General features: G+C 41.9%; 1 protein-coding gene across 1 annotated transcript; it reads right to left on the minus strand.

Moving 5' to 3' along the window:
• Positions 1–816: 816 nt before the first annotated feature.
• Positions 817–1,176, minus strand: LOC104119245 (uncharacterized). The gene has a single exon (XM_009630694.2). The coding sequence runs from the start codon at positions 1,174–1,176 to the stop codon at positions 817–819; it is 360 nt and encodes a 119-aa protein (XP_009628989.2).
• Between the last annotated feature and the right edge of the window lie 19,215 nt (positions 1,177–20,391).

A 20,391-nucleotide genomic window follows, 5' to 3' on the forward strand; every position in this document is an offset into this window, starting at 1 on the left:
GCACATATAGTAGATTGTACTTAAATGAAGGAATATACAACACATTTTGTAATACCAGATTAGAGAAAAGAGCCACTAATCCATAATGAGTAACTAATACCTTATGAGAATTAGGAAGACTGACTATTCTAGGCTTGATCAGAGGTTTGAGATTAGAAAAGAATTTCCTTTTATAAGACATATGTTCTGAAGCACCACTATCTAGTATCCATGAGTGACTGTTGATTTGAAAAAAATATGTAGGTGATTTAAAAATTTTGGGTATACCAGCACAATTGACATTAGCAGCACCATCAGAAGTATTGGGTCCCTATTGTCCCATCTTCAACTATTGAAGAAGCTGAAGTAGCTGAGCCACATTCTCCTGGGTGAGTGATTTTCCTTCTGAGATACCAATTTTCTGATCCCCTTCATCACTTGAGGTTAAAACATTGTTTGCTTGACTATTCTCTAAAAAACTTTTGGCTTTGTGAATTTGAAATCTGCAGGAAAGCCATAGATTCTATAGCACTTGTCAATGCTATGTCCTAGCTTCTTACAGTAGGCACAATTCCTTGCAAAGAGCATAACTGCCCAATAGAAAGTAAAGAAGACGACAATAGTATATTGCTCCTAACTTCTATGAAGGATTCATTCAATTCCATAAGGAATTGCAAAAGTCTTCCATCTTGATGAGCCTTGGTATTCTTTAACTTAGCCCCACAATCATATTCACACATAAGCAGAAAAAAGTATTGAGTGCATCTAGCTCATTCCACAGTTCTTTCATCTTAGTGAAATAGGTTGAAACACTGGAGTTACTTTGCACCACAACATTTAATTCTTTTTGTAGTTAGAAAAGTTTGCTCCACTTGCCAGACCAAACCTATCTTCCAAGTCATTCCACATATCTTTAGCACTCTCTGAGTAAGACACTTTTTGCATTTTCTTTGGAAAGGAGTTGAGGAGCCAAGAGAGGACCAAGTCATTGCATCTGGACCAAGCTCTCTGAAGCCCAGATTCTACATCTGGCATAACTAGGGTTCCATCAATGAACCCTAACTTGTTCTTTGCATATAGAGCTATGACAACAACCCTTCTCCACCCACCATAACCTCTTCCATCAAACGATGAGGAAATCAGGTTCATTCCTGGATAATCTGAGGGATGGAGGTAGTAGGGATGAGCTGAGTCCATAAGACCAAAACCAGCAGAAGTAGCTGAAACAGAAGCTGTTGGAACAGGTGGATCGAGACGACGGAATTAGTGATTTGTGGATTGGTTCCCATTGCAAAGAGAGGAAGAAAAGATGGATTGGATTTGTAAAAAAATGTGGTTTGAAGGAGATCATAATTGCTCTGATACCATGACAAAATAGAAAGGAAATGATTGAGAAAATTCTCTTTTTCTGTATGGAATCAATTCTGCACTGTACAGTTTGTGTATATATACAACAAGGATGGAATATATGAATAACAGCCTATGATACGTGTTCCTAGACTATTAGCTCACCTATAACAAACTAGAAGATAAATACAAAAATAGAATAATATTTACAACCTACTTTCTGAAACATCTTCTTTCCATAGTCTTCTAGTAGGCCCAAAACGAAATAAAACGGGTGGAGCCCAAAATGTTTACAAACCCAGATATTTTGTAGTGACCTTCCAAGATTTCAGACATAATAGTCAGTTTGGTCCAAATCTAACATAACCCCTTTTTCTTCTTTAGAACCTTCAAGATCGTTGGAAAAACTCCATTGTTAATATTTTCATCACCAACACAAATCTCATGTAACTTATAAGGATGTTTCAATGATTAGAACGATTCGAAATAACTTAATTTTACTTATACATAACAAATTAATTGAAATCAGGGACTTCAGAAATCTAAGTTTTAACTAGTTAAGCTTAGTATTCAAGCTTTTTGAAATAAAAATTACTCCATTTGTTTCAGTTTAATACGATAATATTTCCTTATCAATATTTGGTTATAATTTAACTTTACAACAATAACAACAAACCCACTGATCCTACAAGTAGAGTCTGGAGAGGGTAGTGTGTACGTAGATCTTACCCCTATCCTGGAGGGCAGAAAGACTGTTTTCGATAGATTCTCGACTAAAGACAAAATGAAAAGAATTATTGGCCACAAGTAGTAACAATGACAAGGTATCAGGAAAACTAAAATAAAAATGAAAGATTACAATCAAACAGTAAATAGTACCATCAATCTAGGAATAAAGAGATACCATGCTAACACCAGCGCTACTGATCTGAGAAAAAGAAAAGGCACGTGCGGCTGCCTACTAACCGTCCACCCTAATTATCTATCTCCACATCCCCCTATCAAGGGTCATGTCTTCGGTAAGCTCCAGTTATACCATGTCCTGCCTAATCACCTGTCATGATCCCAATTTCCCTCCGTAGGACGTCGTGATGGAACCTAATCTCTAAGACTAGGTAAGCCTATTAATTATGCGGAATAAGGGAATATAAAATTGAAACTCAAATCTCAACATATGAAATAAATAAAAACTGCGATTCAAAATAGTTACAACTCCCAAAACCCTGTAGAAATAAGTCACAAGCTCTAAAGAGAAATACTAACTCTCTCTATACATCAGAGTCTATGAAATTAAGGAAAATAACATAATACAGATAGAGGGGGACTCCGAGGTCTGCGGACACTGGCAGATGTACCTTGAAGTCTCACGTACGACTATCTCACTAGTACCCGGTCTGGTAAGAAGCACCTGGATCTGCATAGAAATATGTACAGAAGTGTAGTATAAGTACACCACAACTGTACCCAGTAAGTGCCAAGACTAACCTCGGTAGAGTAGTAACGATGTCAAGTCAGGGCCCTACTGGAATAAAAAGGAAACAAGGCAGAAGATATAATAACATAATGAAATGACTGAGAATTTGAAAATGAGAAATTACAGAAAGATAGCAACACAGAAAATAGAGGTAAACAACAGGGGCGCTCCCGAGGTACCGCCTTATAGTCCCAAAAGTAAATACACAATAGGGGAGCTCTCGAGGTACCGCCTCGTAGTCCCAAAAGTAAATACACAGTAGGGGAGCTCCCGAGGTACCCCCTCGTAGTCCCAAAAGTAAATATGCAACAGGGGAGCTCCTGAGGTACTGCCTATGCCACGCCCCGAAATCGAGGAGCGCGACATGCGCTCAACCGAGTAAACCCAGTCTAGCAAGCCTAATTTATATTAACCTCTCATCATTACTCATGCATGGTTTACCATAACATAATAAGATCTTGACTTTCATATTAAATACACTTGGCTCAATGGCCCATATTTTCTTTCTCGTGGTGGTTACACAGCTCTATAAATAGCTGTAATTACTGTGAACATAAATACATGGCAAAACTCAAATCTTTAATTATATGACCCACAATGTACATGGAGCTTCTATGGCAATGGATACCTATATACATAAAACGAACTAGACCCAAACACCACTAGAACTGTAGCGGGTTCACCATAAGTCGAGTAGTGAAGAAGATCCATATCAAAGATCCATATCATCTTGTAGAAGTATACCTACATCCATTAAAAGATACAGCGCCCCCGACAAAAGGGACATGAGTACATGTGGAATAGTACTCGTATGTAAGGCAGTCAAAACAACATATGAAAATACGGTAACTCAAATAAGAGGCAAATAAAGTACATCAAGAAACTATGAAACATCCAATAAAATCACATTTCAAGTCTTATTATGCATGCATCATTCTAATCTTCTTTTAGGATCAACTGCGCCATATGAACTATACGTGGAATACATAATATAATATAATTGTAACAACATGTACAAACAATGCCAACGAAAGTGGCACCTTCCTCCCTTATTTTACACATATATATTTCGTAGTCCGTCCTGAATGTTCACATATCATATTATACACTTATGCGTCTCATAAACTGTTCACACCATTCACTTACACAATACAAATACACCTATTCAAGGGCTTGGAAATACAACATGAATATGATGAATCATGGTAACAATAGATGAGCTTAGATAGCCGTTAATGTCAAGAAAATTTATTAAGATCTTCCATTCAAATTTTATCGATATTAAGTCGGGGATCCTTTAGAACCACCCTCACACAAATCAGCCCTGCCGCGTCACCCCAAAATATGTGGGTGGATTGGTATCACGATACCATAACCTCTACACAAAGTGACCCTACCACCTCACCCCAATATATGCGGGTGAAGGTGTATCATCATACCACAATCCCAACACAAAGCGGACCTGCTGCCTCACCCCAATATATGCGGATGGAGATGTATCACAATACCACAATTCCAACACAAAGCGGTCATACCGCCTCACCTCAATATATGTGGGTGGAGGTGTATTCCACAATACCACAATCGCTACACAAAGCGGTCCTACCGCCTCACCCCAATATACGTAGGTGGAGGTATATCACAATACCACAATCCCAATATAAAGTGGTCATACCACCTCACCCCAATATATGTGGGTAGAGGTGTATTCCACAATACCACAATCCCTACACAAAGAGGTCCTACCGCCTCACCCCAATATACGAAGGTGGAGGTGTATCACAATACCACAATCCCAACACAAAGCATTCATACCGCCTCACCCCAATATATGTGGGTGGAAGTGTATTCCACAATACCACAATCTCTACACAAAGTGGTCCTACCGCTTCACCCCAATATACGTAGGTGGAGGTGTATCATAATACCACAATCCATACATAAAGCGGTCATAACGCCTCACGCTAATATATGTGGGTGGAGGTGTATTCCACAATACCACAATCCCTACACAAAGCGGTCCTACCCCCTCACCCCAATATATGCGGGTGGAGATGTATCACCATACCACAATTAAACTCAAAGCGACATAGTTTGTCATTACATTTAACGTCGTAATTACTCATATCATTGGAATACTTCATGTTCATGTTCATCATGGAGAAACACAACTCATTACATTAGTGCAGTCATGGTAAATCAATAGGTCGATTTCAATGGCACATGGGCCCAATTACTTTTCTTAAGGTTCATCATCATTTAAAAAAGGACATCTCCCTTCCATCTCACTATTCACTCCCTTGACCTCTTGAGGTCATTATGTAGGTTCATGACTCTTGGGGACTTAACAATCGAAGTCATTTACATAAATTATTTTAGAAGCATACAACTATAGTTGAAACCATTGGGACATACAACACTTCAAAATTCTCATTTAGGCAACGATCACACTTCATGTTCATACTATCACTTACTTGTACTTGACATGGGTTATCATAGAACATTAAGAGCATTTAGAACATTTAGGAACATCATAGTCTTTACTCGCAAGAACGTAGGGGCTTATAACACATTGGAAACAAAAGTACAAATACGTACATCTCATAACCTACCCTATATCACTTAATCCGTACTTTCAACCACTTACAACATTATTATTTCATTAGCTCTCTCGGCCATACATATGATTCTTCTTTCATGGCACAATGGACGTATTTCATATTCCACACTTTCATATCTTTCCTTTCATGGCTCATCATCCTAAATATCAACATATACAATATTTCGGAAATCACAACTTTAGGTTCATTAGTAATGAAGACTTTAAACACAATGGATTTCTTTTCGAGAAATGGAGTAAAATGATTGGCAATCGAAGCACAAGTTAAAATCATAAACAAGTAACACATCGTTTGTTCTTAAGTTACTTTTTCCCAAAAAGGACAATACACAATTTTCACTCACGAATATGTAAGAATGCAAAACACATTGAAAATACTCACTAAACATAGCATTAGCTAAAATAGCCACATATGGGCATCACTTGAGTTCATAAGCTTTTAGGAAATTCTATTTTCAATGTCAATTTTAGAATAGTTGAATCAAAGCTCATTTCATAATTTTTCTCACATCATCTCATTTCATGGGCACCATTGGCCACAAGTATAACTTTCACTCTTGGCACGTTGGCCACACTTTATATCCCCAATTCACTTATTTCACTTTCAACCATCTTTATAGGTTATCAAAAATAAGATATTTTCAATCAATACTTTAGGTACACATATGAGCAATTAAGAATCTTAAGCATATTGAGTTTTCTCACACAATTTGACATCATAACCTTCCTTTGAAACACCAGACATATAATTTTAATACACATATCATTCTTGAACACATTCCCAAAAGATAACATAATGGGATGGGAACATTCGGAACGTGTTTTGAATACATAATTCTCGACACTTAGCTTATTTGGGACATTCAAATTTATCGGGAACAACCCAGAACATAGAATAAGGAACTTGAGATATCCATACTTGAAACTTACGGGAACATCATTGAATTAATTCTAAGAAGGAAGTTTAGCCAACATACCTCGCTTTGAACTTTCCTTAAATTACTACAACATTCCAGAAATTCTAGCAATCCCAATCTATTTTGATACATAAAAAAATTGAACCATAATTAGGAAGATATCCATGATCTCAGCTCATTTGAGCATTTTATCGAACACTAGGTGTGCAAATTTAACTACAAGGTTCTTCTACAAGATTTCCTTCACTCCACAACCCAATCTTAACTTTTTTGAGCTCAACAATCTTCCCACAAACCTTATTAGTACAAGCATGTATAAATAATACTCTTACACCCAAGAATCATACTCCCAATCAACCATATGTTACCCAAATTCGAAATTGAAAACTAGGGTATGGAACTTTACCTCTTAGATGAAGATCTTGTGAGATTTCCTTGTTGGATTTCAAAGATTGGGCAAGATCTTGATGAACAAAACACTTCATCTACTTTCTCTTTCTAGAACACTCTTACTTCTCTCTAAAAAAATCTCAGATAATTGCCACAAAATAAGCCCCAAAGCCTATTTATCAATATGGTGTATAATGCCCCAAACCCTCCGAAATCAGGTCTGCGGTCGCATAATGGACCGCAGAATGGCTATACGGGTTACACAATGTACCGCAAAATCGGTACCAAAAAATGGGCTGTACTGGTCCATTCTGCGACCAGTTTTGCGGTCGCAGAAGCACTTTCGCGATCGCATAATTATTCTGCGATCGCAGAATTGGTCGCAGAATCTCATTTTCCCAGCCTTTGGTAATTTGGTCATAACTTCTTGTAGAAGTGTCCAAACGGTTTGAAGTGTTGGAAACTAGACTCAAAGGTATTTAATTTGATAGGTAGATCATCTCCTATGTAGTTATATTTTGGTATCCGCATACGTTTGAAGTAGGATCTTGTGCGAACTCACTTGAAACTTTATTCCATCATAAAATTTTCAACTTGACTTAGCCGTGGGGCTCTTCTTAGACCATAAACCATTCTTAATGCACATCATACATATATTATCATGATCAATTGATATCATTCATATAATTGTCCTTGTCTACACACAAAATAATATGATTAGCGCACATCAACTTTCTTAATAGAGCTTAAGTACTTCAAAATTTTCCGGGGTGTTACATTCTTCCCCACTTAAGAACATTCATCCTCGAATGTTTTAAAAGTCACCTATATTAATAGAGTTACCATCCTTTTACCTCAAACCATTATGCATAAGCACTTATGACTACATGAGTCTTATACTTCCTATTCAAAATCTCAACTTACTTAGGGCCCTTAAAATTTGGCTATCTTTACAAATTCTTAAAAATTTTGGCAGAGTTTCCCCTGTAACTAGGCCTATCCACCTGTCAGAGAATCTCAGAAATCAATCCTAAACAACATATAGATAATACCACTTTGCACCATATATATGAAATCAACAACTGTGACTCTCGAGGCCAACTTTATGATCTTTCTTACCTTTGGTCGTATCATTGGCTTTTCCTTCCTCCATTACGAGGAAAATTGGGTACCTCACACATTATTACTGTCATGTGTGTCATCACTTTAATCCTTAGTCCTTTCTCATTTATTAGCACGATGTGAAACATTCCTTGGTAATAACAAGGGAACTCCGAGACTAACTCAGAACCTTTACGCACGATCGAGGATAGAAAAAGAGAAACATTTCCTAAATATCATTGTAGACTCCCTATTAAATGTATGGCCGGCAACACACCGATAAGAGGGACTCTACTGACACAGCTCCATGACACCTTAGGACTCCTAAACCATGCTCCGATACCAAGTTTGTCACACCCCGAAATCGAGAAGCACGACCGACGCTCAACCGAGTAAACCCAGTCGAGCAAGCCTAATTTGCATTAACCTCTCATCATTACTCATGCATGATTTAACATAACATAATAAGATCTTGCCTTTCATATTAAATACACTTGGCTCAAAGGCCTAAATTTTCTTTCTCGTGGTGGTTACACAGCTCTATAAATAGCTGTAATTACTGTGAACATAAATACATGACAAAACTCAAATCTTTAATTACAGGACCTATAGTGTACATGGAGCTTCTATGGCAATGGATACCTATATACATAAAACGAACTAGACCCAAACACCACAAGAATTGTAACGGGCTCACCATAAGCCCAGTAGTGAAGAAAATCCCTATCAAAGATCCATATCATCCTATAGAAGTATACCTGCATCCATTAAAAGATGAAGCTCCCCCGACAAAAGGGACGTAAGTACATGTGGAATAATACTCGTATGTAAGGCAGTCAAAACAACATATGAAAGTACAGTAACTCAAATAAGAGGCAAATAAAGTACATCAAGAAACTACGAAACATCCAATAAAATCACATTTCAAGTCTTATTATACATGCATCATTCTAACCTTCTTTTAGGATCAACTGCGCCATATGATCTATACGTGGAATACATAATATAATGTAATTGTAACAACATGTACAAACAATGCCAACGAAAGTGACACCTTCCTCCTTTATTTTACACATATATATTTCGTAGACCGTCCTTAGTGTCCACATATCATATTATACACCTATGTGTCTCAGAGACCATTCACAGCGTTCACTTACACAATACAAATACACCTATTCAAGGGATTGAAAATACAACATGAAAATGATGAATCATGGTAACAATAAATGGGCTTAGATAGTCGTTAACGTCAAGCAAATTTATTAAGAGATTCCATTCAAATTTATCGATATTAAGTCGGGGATCCTTTATAACCTCCCTCACACAAAGCGGTCCTGCCTCCTCACCCCAACATATGCGGGTGGAGGTGTATCACGATACCACAACCTCTACACAAAGCGACCATGCCGCCTCACCCCAATATATGCGGGTGGAGGTGTATCACCATACCACAATCCCAACACAAAGCGGCCCTGCCGCCTCACTCCAACATATGCGGGTGGAGGTGTATCACGATATCACAACTATACAAAGCGACCCTACCGCCTCACCCCAATATATACGGGTGGAGGTGTATCACCATACCACAATCCCAACACAAAGCGGCCCTGCCGCCTCACCCCAATATATGCGGATGGAGGTGTATCACAATACCACAATCCCAACACAACGCGGTCATACCGCCTCACCCCAATATATATGGGTGGAGGTGTATTCCACAATACCATAATCCCTACACAAAGCGGTCCAACCGCCTCACCCTAATATACGTAGGTGTAGGTGTATCACAATACCATAATCCCAACACAAAGCGATCATACCGCCTCACCCCAATATATGTGGGTGGAGGTATATTCCACAATACCATAATCTCTACACAAAGCGGTCCTATTTCTATCTATTGATGAGACAACTATCTATTCTTGATCCATTAGAAAGAAATCGATATGTATCTGATGGAGTCTATATCGTACGTAAGAGCGCCCAAGCGCTTTTTAGGCCATCTCAGTTCTCTTATCCATTGGTCCAATGCACTGGGCTCATCTCATGGAGGGAAAAGCCAAAATGTAGTTGTCTTGTTCTCCGCCTCTACGCATTCTCTTCTCTCCCCGGTATCGTCCCACACAGAAAGAAAGAGCGCAGAGCCCCGGCCTGACCTATGGGTCCGCTAACGTAAAGAGAGAAGTTGAGCCTGAACTGGCAAACCGAAGTCACTTATAGAACCATACTTCCTACAGCTAATATGTGCCCAGTCTAGTGGGAACACGCAGCGCAAACGAACCTGAGCTGCTATACCGAATCCCTAGCTGGCCATCAGGGACCGAGTGGTAAGGCCATAATCCACAAGGGAATAGATCACTCATTCTTCCATTGGGGATAGGTGCACGAATGACAACTCCAAACATCACACATCCGCCGTCTACCTACCGTTTAGGTGGCACCAGCGAGATCCAGCTAAGGTAAGGAAATTCGTGTCGCGGCTGCTCCACTCCGCTGCGGTCTCATGAACTAAACTTTGTTGTCTTCCCGCACGCGAAGCGAATGGGCGTTGTGCCGTGGGTCAGTTTCGGGATGGGGAGCAAAGAGAGACTAGAAGAATGATTCATTTGGATCGACGAGCCTTTTCAGCCCAAAAATAAAGAATCAATGGAATGCCTGTCTATCTATGAACATCTATTCTATCTGTATATCTAGGGGATCTCTCTATACATATAGATCTTTTTTATGGAATAATATGATCGGCTAGCCGTAGCTGCATATCAACTACACTCAATGCGGGATTTCTGTTGGATCAGATCTTTTGGGAAGCTTTTGGACCTAGCAAAAAGGGCTTTCAGCCTTCACACAAGCAAGCACGAGAGAAGCGGAGCATGAAGCTACCGCTTCCCCCGACCGACTAAAATACTATAATCACGACCTACTTTGATTCAAAAGAAAGGCGAAGCATTTGGCAACAAGCAAACAACTTTCTATCATAGTTGCAAGGCTTCCAAACCTTAAATACTTAAGTACCAAAGGCTGTTTTCGGTTGGTTTCATAATGGGGTTGTTCACTACAATTTATCAGCACTCAGCACTGTCTTAGATTGAACGTTGACTTATCTTATTGTCGTTTAATCTCTAAGGCGGGTTTCCGCTAAGAACGGAATAGTGTCCGTGTCCAAAGGTAAACCAAGCCCTAGCTTCTAGAGTTCGCTGCTTTTCCCAGGCCAGATAAGGGCTTATACTACTCGCCTTTGTTTGATATGTTCATTCAGTACCAATACAAACTAAAACTACACCAAAGTGGAAGGGCTAGTATAGAAGCTAGAAGTAGCTAGCCTATAGTAGTCGGCCTAACCAAAGCCCCACGACAGCATAAAATTAGCCTTATGAATTGAATCTTAAGTAGGGGGCTTAGCCCTCACGCCTACCAATCAAAGAGGCTGAGAATAAGCATAAGTTCACCCGGAAGCTCGAAGAGCTTCCCTTCATTCGCTTCGTGGGAGCCGCACAACACATAGTTAGAAGTCAGAGGGCCCATACTACCTTCCTAACCTTTCGCTCCGAGGGACCGTAGATCGGAAAGCACCTTCTAAACCACCCCATTCATCCAAAAGAGAAGGGAAGGGGCCTATGTATTTGCGTGACCCCAGCAAATTTAACCCTATCTATACCCGGAGCCACTCCCCTACGGTCCTGCCACCATGCCGCAGAACGGGAGCTCGTGTGGAACCTTTTATTCTGGCGTAACAGCAGTAGAACGTAACAAAATATTATGGCCGCCTAACATAGGGGATGGAGGTACGGTAAACCCCGCCAAAATATGAGACCCGAAGGGCCCGGCGCACACAATCATATCCTATCCGAGTCCGAGTTTACCCCTTGCACTTCGGATAGCCGTCCGTAGCATCATAAGGAGGACCCCCCTTTCGAGGTACAAAAAGAGTACGGTATATAGGAGGTTGGTCTTTCTCAACGTGGTGTATAGCACGAAAAACCTTTTGATACAAGATAGGGCCTTTCACATGAAAGAAAAAAATGAATCCTTTTTTATCTTCTTTCCCGAGAGGGAAAGAGAAAGAGGGTCTTGTGGAGGGAGGGAAGAGGGGAAAGGCTTGGGCCTACCTATCTCGGTAGGACCCCAAAAAGAACGGGGGCCGTTGAAAGGTTCCATATTGCCAAGACGAAGGACATCACTTCTGTACGTGATCGTGGTATGTCACATCATCTCGTCCCTGCTGCATCGAAGGGGGAATTTCTCATCTTAGTAGGAGCTTTCCAAAGAAATAGCTTAGTAGCCACATTAGCAGCACTTGGGATGATTTTAGGCGCGGCCTATTCCCTTTGGCTATATAATCGTGCGGTTTCTAGGAATTTAAAACCCGATTTCCTCCATAAATTCTCCGATCCAAATGGCAGAGAAATTTCCATATTTATACCTTTTCTTGTTGGAGGGGCGACCGTACGTTAAACTACCAAAGAAAGTAGGGTAAACCAATGTGATCCTGACATTATAGGTGCTTGCAATGGGACGGATGCGACTTCCCTCAGTTGGTTTGGGTGTCATATCCCGTTGCATAAGCCCCCCCTTTTTTATGCATTTCTTTAGTCTTTAGGGAGCCAAAGCTTAACTTTACTAAACTAATAAATAAGGCTCGCGCTAGGCGCTTACCTTTTTTGGCTGTAGGGTTGGGGTGGCATGCTGGGTGAGACTGATAGAAAGAAAGGACGGGGGAAAACCATGCATGGTACTTCTCGACCCTGTCTCCGAGGGACAGTTGAACTAGCGACTCATGAATGCTGTCGGGTTGGACGAGCCAATAACTCGAAGGCGTTCTATCTGTTTTTTGAGCAAGAATCACAGCCTTACCTTATCTTCACCATGATACGGACTCCAAGTTCTTATGGCAGAGCACGAGGAGATTTATCATCAATATGGTGATTGGAATGGAAACCTGAAGAACGACTGGGGTCCTCGTGGTCCAAAATAATCAAACCATCAATAACAATAACATAATCATGAGACGTTTTGGTAGTACCGATTAACCAGATGGCCGCGGAGATGAATCTGGGATGGAGGACTTGTAGTATCTGTCTAGATCTAGAAAAATCGAAAGACCCTCTAACATAATTCGAATGGAGGCTAACCGCTGAGCCCACTCTGGCCTAGCGGGGCGGGGCCCTGTGGTTGCGAGTTGGAGCTGCCATAACTTATGGCTATAGCAATGGGAGGGCTCCAGCAGAGAGAAAAGTCAGGATAATGAGCGCTCCGCCCTCGAAGTAGGCGGCAGGAGCAGCGGGCAAGTGCTTGGTAAGCCAACATCCCAGTGAACCGGGCGGGGCACTCGAAGAAAGGGGGCACACTGAGCAAGTACGAGAAATTGTCCCCGCTCCGCTTTCTTAAAAGCAAGGACCACTACGGGAGGTCAAACCAAGGATCTATGGAAGTGGGGGCTCGTCCCCGGTCAATAGTGGATCAAACAATAGGGGCCATAGCACTGACCTCTTTTTTTTATTGATTCAATACAGGGGAAAAGATCGTATAGTTCCCTACCGAGACAAACTCTCAACGGATCCTCCGCACGCTGGGAATACCTCTTCCGTGTGTCTTTCTCGTGGCGGGAATAGAACAACAAGGAAAGACCCGGCCCAGGGCGAGCTTTATTTATTTAAGAGAGAATGGGGAGTGAATCGAATTTCATTTTCGTTCTTTGGGGGCTTTCGGGCCCCTCTCGATCTTTTTCTACGTTGAGAAGGGGGAAGGATTCTAAATCAATGGACATTAATAAACCATCATTGATGGACGTTGCAAATGACACTATCAATTCGACTCAAGGTCCGGCGCTAATAGAAGTTGCTTACTTTCCTAGTAGCAAAGGAAAGGGCAGGACTTTTTTCGTAGTAATAGTGGGCGGGTCTCATGTGATCTATGTCAGCCATCAGAATCAAACGAAGGTCGAAGGACCAATGGATTCATTAAGGGGCATAGCAGTGCCCTCGCCCGGCGCTATTTCCGGACCTAGCAGCAGACGGGCAGGCTGTGCCTGAATTCAGGCCGGACTAGACTCTTCTTTGTTTGAGCTGCTCCCAGGCACACAGACCGAAGATCTCACTTGTCTTGGACAAGTACGTAGAGATCTTCGTGGGACCGTGGAGGGAGTCTCAATCGATCTTTTCTAGGATTCCTTATCATGCCACACATGGAGATATTTCCATTGATATATCAGAGGGTCCCCCCTTGAACAAATTCTTAAATGTTAGGTTACTACCTGCTTCTACAGAAGAGGTTTACTTTTTACCACCCGGAGGTCATATAGATCGGAATGCGGAGCGATAAGAATGAAAGGGTTGGTGTGGCCATAGCTACAACTACTGGCACTTCAAATTAGATTCTAAGGGCGCTACTGAAAACCTTTTTTTAGGTCCTGTAATAGGGAGGTTTAAGCCTCGAAAGCCTTTGGTACTTCGGTAGGGTCAGACGGCTTTCTTTTCCCTAGCCTGGTGAATCGTATCCACGCACAACGACATTCTTTGTTTGTGCGCCCCTTATCGTTCTCGCTCAGTCTTTCAACGGATGGGAGGGCAGCCGTAGAAACGAAGCTCATTGCCACGCTGACCATCAAATACGAGATTGTGCCCCTTTTCAAAGATTTGATGGAATGGACCACCCCACCCAAGAGCGCTTATGTCATAGGGGAACTCATGGCTGGAAATAATCCTTATGGTTTTTTTTGATATCCAGTAGGAATAATAATAATAAAAAAGTCCAGGTTGGTTGGTGAGCCTAGTGATAGGAGACTATATAGCTTTGTTCGGAGAGCACTTGTTGGGTTAAATATTTATTTATTGCTAAATGTTATGGCCTAAATGCTGAACTATTGACACTACTTGTTCGGATGGGTATTTACCCCAAAGTGTTCTTGGACCGCATGCATACATCCGTAAGTAACTTAGTGCAACATGGAAAATTTCATTGAGAGGAATCAGCAAAGAAAAAAAAAGTAGGTCAACAACATCAACATGTGTATTTGAGAGATTGTCCTCGGGCTGAGGAGTGTCCACATGAGTTCGTTGAGGTGTTTACACAGGCCTGTGGTCCTCTTTTATATCCTGTCGAGAGTTCGTATTGCTCCACCTAAGTAGAACAAAAAGAAGGAATTGGAAAAGAAAAGGGGGAACTATTGTAAAGCCTAGAAAGGCGAAAGCGGAAAATTGCTTATACCGAGTTCCCCATCAGCAGCTTAGCTTAGTAGCAACACTCTTTCTACTGGCGTGGCACTGCTGGATGCTTCTGATCAATAGACCACGAAGAGGAGGAAAAAAAACTTATGATGAGCATCTATTTGGGTCGATCATTTCCAAGATTTAATTCCAATTTTTTCATAAATAGTGGAAACGCCTTACAATCTAAAGTTTTACGCTTAAGGGAAGAAATATTCTTGGTGGATGTAGGACTTGGGACCCCTAGAATTTGTATGCAAGATGAGCCTAGAGGAATTCCAATCAACTGATCCACCAGGTTTGAGAATAAGTTGGGATTCCTGGATCTAGTAGCCGGTGAATTACTGATCAAAGAGCAGATTTTAGAGAGATTCTTCATCGATCTAGTGGCCGGTGAATCACTGGTCAAAGAGCGAGTAGCCGCCAGGTTTAATGATTTGGTGGGATCTATAGATATAGTGGCTGGTGAACCGCTTCTTCTTCTTCCACGAAGATTCAGACAAAATCGAGCTTGGATGGAACTTAACAAGATTTGGCGAATGAATACATTGGTCAAAGGCTTTATTATTGAGAAAGTAAAATGAGGTTATTCAATAGCCATCGCATGTTTCATTACTTTTCTTCCATTCCGTCACAGAAGGAAAAGGATATCGAATGATCGATTCACCATTGAGCACATTAACCCCAAAAAGATGAATATTGTGGTGTTCTAACAGCGGCAGATCAAAAAAGAACTTGATAAGCGAAATCCGCTGACAAAAAAAAAGAGAACTTTTTGAATTTCAATACCTAGATTCCCATGATAACCTAGGATTAGTGGTGATAGGGATGATGTGGTATCTTGGAAACTGTGATTTGATGGTATCTGTAGAGCGGATCCCATGGGCTTCTCGGGTGGAGGTTGATTGAAGATGATGTGATGCAAGTGAACGTCTACGAAAAGGTTATCGTAAAGTTTCGTTCTTCATTCCATCGTCGATCAATCTATCACTCAATCACAGGCCTCTCTGTCATTGTCTGATTTTTGGTTGTCTAATCATACTCGAAATTATGTATCTACTTATCGTATTTTTACCCCTGCTCGGTAGTTTTGTAGCAGGTTGTTTTGGACGTTTTTTAGAAAAAGAAGGAACCGCTATAATAACCACTACGTGTGTTTCATTCTCTTTGATCTTCTCTTTGATTGCTTTTTATGAAGTCGCACCAGGAGCTAGTGCTTGCTATCTAAGAATTGCACCGTGGATCTCATCGAAAATGTTTGATTCTTCTTGGGGCTTTTTTGGCGACCGTGAAGTCACTAGATGGATTGCCGAGTAAATAGATCAGATCCGGACGCGGTTGTTGCTCCGTGGCGATACAGACTCGACCCGCTCCTACCCACTCCGGGGTACCACAGCATGTCGGGATAAGGGGACATACTGGACGTAACCACTCCCTTGGTTGGGGGCTGTGCCACCCTGCCTTTCGATATATACACAGTTGAGGAGACCGATCACGAACGCTATAGGTGTGAGAGCGATCCTGGTCAGGGAAGGCTAAGACGACGCCTTGCATATGGGTAGCAAGAGGGCGCCTATGCCCCGACGGTGGGGCCTTAGGGGGAAGGGCCCAGCCCAATAAGGACAGCATACACCCCCCCCACTTCAAGCGCACCTCTGTATCGAGTGAATCACTCTTTTGGTCTAGTCGGTGGAATCGGTGAACCACGCGAGCTGGTTAGATGCGTGGGGCAGAGGGCTCGTAGTACCCCCTTTATTGATCCAGCCTTTTCTTCGCTTCGGTGGTGAATCACTTACTAAAGGGACAGGCCTTCATGTCTTGTTTGAGACTACTAAGATAGGCGGTGGACTCTTTCATTAGGTAAGGGAATAAGGGGCCTAAGCACGACAGATGTCGTACACTTGAGTGGCAAAGGAAAGCGAGACCTTACCTTTTTTTCCAAGCCTGTTCGGACATACGGTTCCCACGGAAGATCAAGTTGGTGAGCCGTGTGATGTTAAACCTTCCCACACGGTTCGGAGAGCACTGAATTAGAATGAGAGGTTTACCACCACATCATTGCATGTAATGGGAGCTCGCTCGATTCGCAGATTGGTCCGACTCATAATTCACTTCTGACCCCGTGTTCGATAGCCCGACCGTAGTGATGTTAATTGTGGTTACATTCATAAGTAGCCTGGTCCATCTTTATTCCATTTCATATATGTCTGAGGATCCGCATAGCCCTTGATTTATGTGTTATTTATCCATTCCTACTTTTTTATGCTAATGTTGGTGACTGGAGATAACTCTCTTCAATTATTCCTAGGATGGGAGGGAGTAGGTCTTGTTTCATATTTGTTAATTCATTTCTGGTTTACAAAACTTCAGGCAGATAAAGCAGCTATAAAAGCTATGCTTGTCAATCGAGTAGGTGATTTTGGATTAGCTCCTGGGATTTTGGGTTGTTTTCCTCTATTTCAAACAGTAGACTTTTCAACCATTTTTGCTCGTGCTAGTGCCCCCAGAAATTCTTGGATTTCTTGCAATATGAGATTAAATGCCATAACTCTTATTTGTATTTTATTTTTTATTAGTGCTATTGGGAAATCTGTACAGATAGGATCGCATACTTGGTCACCTGATGCTATGGAGGGTCCCACTCCAGTATCCGCTTTAATTCATGCAGCTACTATGGTAACAGCTGGCGTTTTCATGATAGCAAGGTACTCCCCTTTATTTGAATACCCACCTACGACTTTGATTGTTATTACTTTTGCAGGAGCTATGACGTCATTCCTTGCGGCACCCACTGAAATATTACAGAATGATCTAAAGAGGGTCATAGCTTATTCAACTTGCAGTCAATTAGGCTATATGATCTTTGCTTGCGGTATCTATAACTATTTGGTTAGCGTCTTCCACTTAATGAATCATGCATTTTTCAAAGCATTACTATTCCTGAGTGCAGGTTCGGTGATTCATGCCATATCAGATGATCAAGATATGCGAAAGATGGGGGGGCTTGCATCCTCGTTCCCTTTTACCTATGCCATGACGCTCATGGGCATCTTATCTCTAATTGGATTTCCTTTTCTAACTGGATTTTATTCCAAATATGTGATCTTAGAGCTCGCTTACACTAAGTATACCATAAGTGGGAACTTTGCTTTCTGGTTGGGAAGTGTCTCTGTCCTTTTCACTTCTTATTACTCCTTTCGTTCACTTTTTCTAACATTTCTCGTACCAACTAATTCATTCGGGCGAGACATCTTACGATATCATGATGCGCCCATTCCTATGTCCATTCCTTTAATACTTCTAGCTCTCGGGAGTCTCTTTGTAGGATACTTGGCCAAAGTGTGAACTATTAGCCCATAAGTAAGTACTGTGATGAAGAGGTTGTTGCTCACCCTATATAATCGTACGAGGTCACAATTCATCCAACACGATCATCCGGGGTGAACAAGAATTGGGGATCGGATGCGGGGGAAATTCCCGCCAATGGCTGAGATGTTCAGTCGACTCCCTCCCCCTTTGTGGGGGTCCCGACCCCTACGAGTGAGCAGAAAAGGGAGGAGGAAAGAGGCCCTGGTGAACCGTCATAGTTAGTGAACAAGTGTAAGCTTTGCTTCCCGAGGGACAGGCCCTGAACCAAAGGACGAGAATGAGCGGAATCAATGTGTTCTAATTTCTGGCCTTGCACCGACCATCCAATGGACCATGGACTAAACGGCCACTGCCTGAAAGGACAATGTCCAGGGGACCCCTCCCCCCCCCCACACACAAGGTAGATCTCATGCCTATGGGTCGCTATTACTATCCAAGAAGACACTCGAAACTAGAAGGAGAAACAAACCCATCCGGTGGACTGCCGAGCGGAAAGTCCTACGACACAGGAGCCAGATTCTCTAAAAAGCCAAGGTCGTGGGTGGCCAAGAGGGCCCACTTGGGGACTTGGGATCTCAACAGGGAATGTGAAGGTTGCAACAAGTCGGCCAACCAAAGAGAATCAACTAGTTTAGTTCTAATCTGAGTAGGCTCATAATAGGGAATACCCTAACCCTGGGAACCGGGGCCTGGCCATCCTTCGTTTGTGGTTGACGTTCCGGCGTTGTCCATCAACAACTAAATGTTTCGATCTGGTTTGATTCATGATCGTATCTGCAAACCTTATCCTGTGGGCTTTAGCGGACGTTTTTCATTCTTCACCCGGTCCTTAGTAGCATTTCCAAAGTCAACCTAACTGGTTACCTTTTCCAAGGCGCTAAATAGATCTTCCACCTTATGCCTTTATATATAATAGAAGAAAATTAGATAGTTGTATATAGAATTAGCCAGATCGTCTGAAGCATGAACAAAATCGCCTTTGTTCTGAAGGCCTAGCGAGTTCCTTTTTTTTTTTCCAAAGGCGGTCCTTTTCTTTCCTCGAACCAATGACTCGCTTGTTCAGTACTGGTAACTATTATAGGAGGATGTCGCCCCTTCGGGACTACCAGTAGCTTCGGTTGTTGAATCTCATGTAAGTTAGGTTGTGGTTGTATTAGCTGCAAGCAGAACGTAGGCACTTTAGGTGTGTGTTGACCATGCACTCTCACTTCGTGTAATGTCGTATGTATGATAGAGGTAGTGTGGTGATTGAACTCAATGCTAATGGTGATCCCCAAGGTTCAACGAATGAATGAAGCTATGATCGTACCCGGATAGAGATGATGGTCTTCCTCTGATGTCTCCAAGCCGGCCATAATATAATAGATAGGCGAAGCAGTCAATAGCAGTTTATTCTCGCCTATCGATAGATAGCAGGTTGCTTCCAAGCTCAAACCATTGAAACAGAAAATAGAATTGCTACTTTTTTTCTTATTATTGATAGAGTGGTATTCTCCGCCCGCCGTCAATTAATGTAGAGGGGGAGAACTGGAAGAGAGAAGGAAAAAGAGCAAAAGATTGACAAGTCTAATGGGGGAACAATGGCTGACACGTTGAATGCCTTCGATACTAGAAAAAAAACCCAAGTGGTCTAACCTAATCCACAGGGCAAAACCCAACTAAAAGGCTCTAGACGGGCTAAGGGCAAGCGAGATAAAGAAAGCAGCTAGCCCTATGTGTAAAACCTTGCCGCGGGAGAGTCTTTCTCCAATGAGAATAAAGAAAGCTTTTGGGCAAGACAAGAAAGGAACTCGCCCTTTGACACCAAGGGATAAGAGCTGATTGTTGGCGATGACTTGGTGAAGGGAATCTGTGAGAGAAGGTTCTCAAACCGGGTTACGACCGAATAGAGCACGGAACCAACAAGTTCAGTCGAACAAGGTAACGAGTCTAAGGGAAGGATCAAGCTTGAAAGGAATGGACGGGCATAGGCTTAATAGTGAACGCATA

This window comes from Nicotiana tomentosiformis, chromosome 5 (genome assembly GCF_000390325.3).
Source record: "Nicotiana tomentosiformis chromosome 5, ASM39032v3, whole genome shotgun sequence".
NCBI classification, from domain to species: domain Eukaryota; kingdom Viridiplantae; phylum Streptophyta; class Magnoliopsida; order Solanales; family Solanaceae; genus Nicotiana; species Nicotiana tomentosiformis.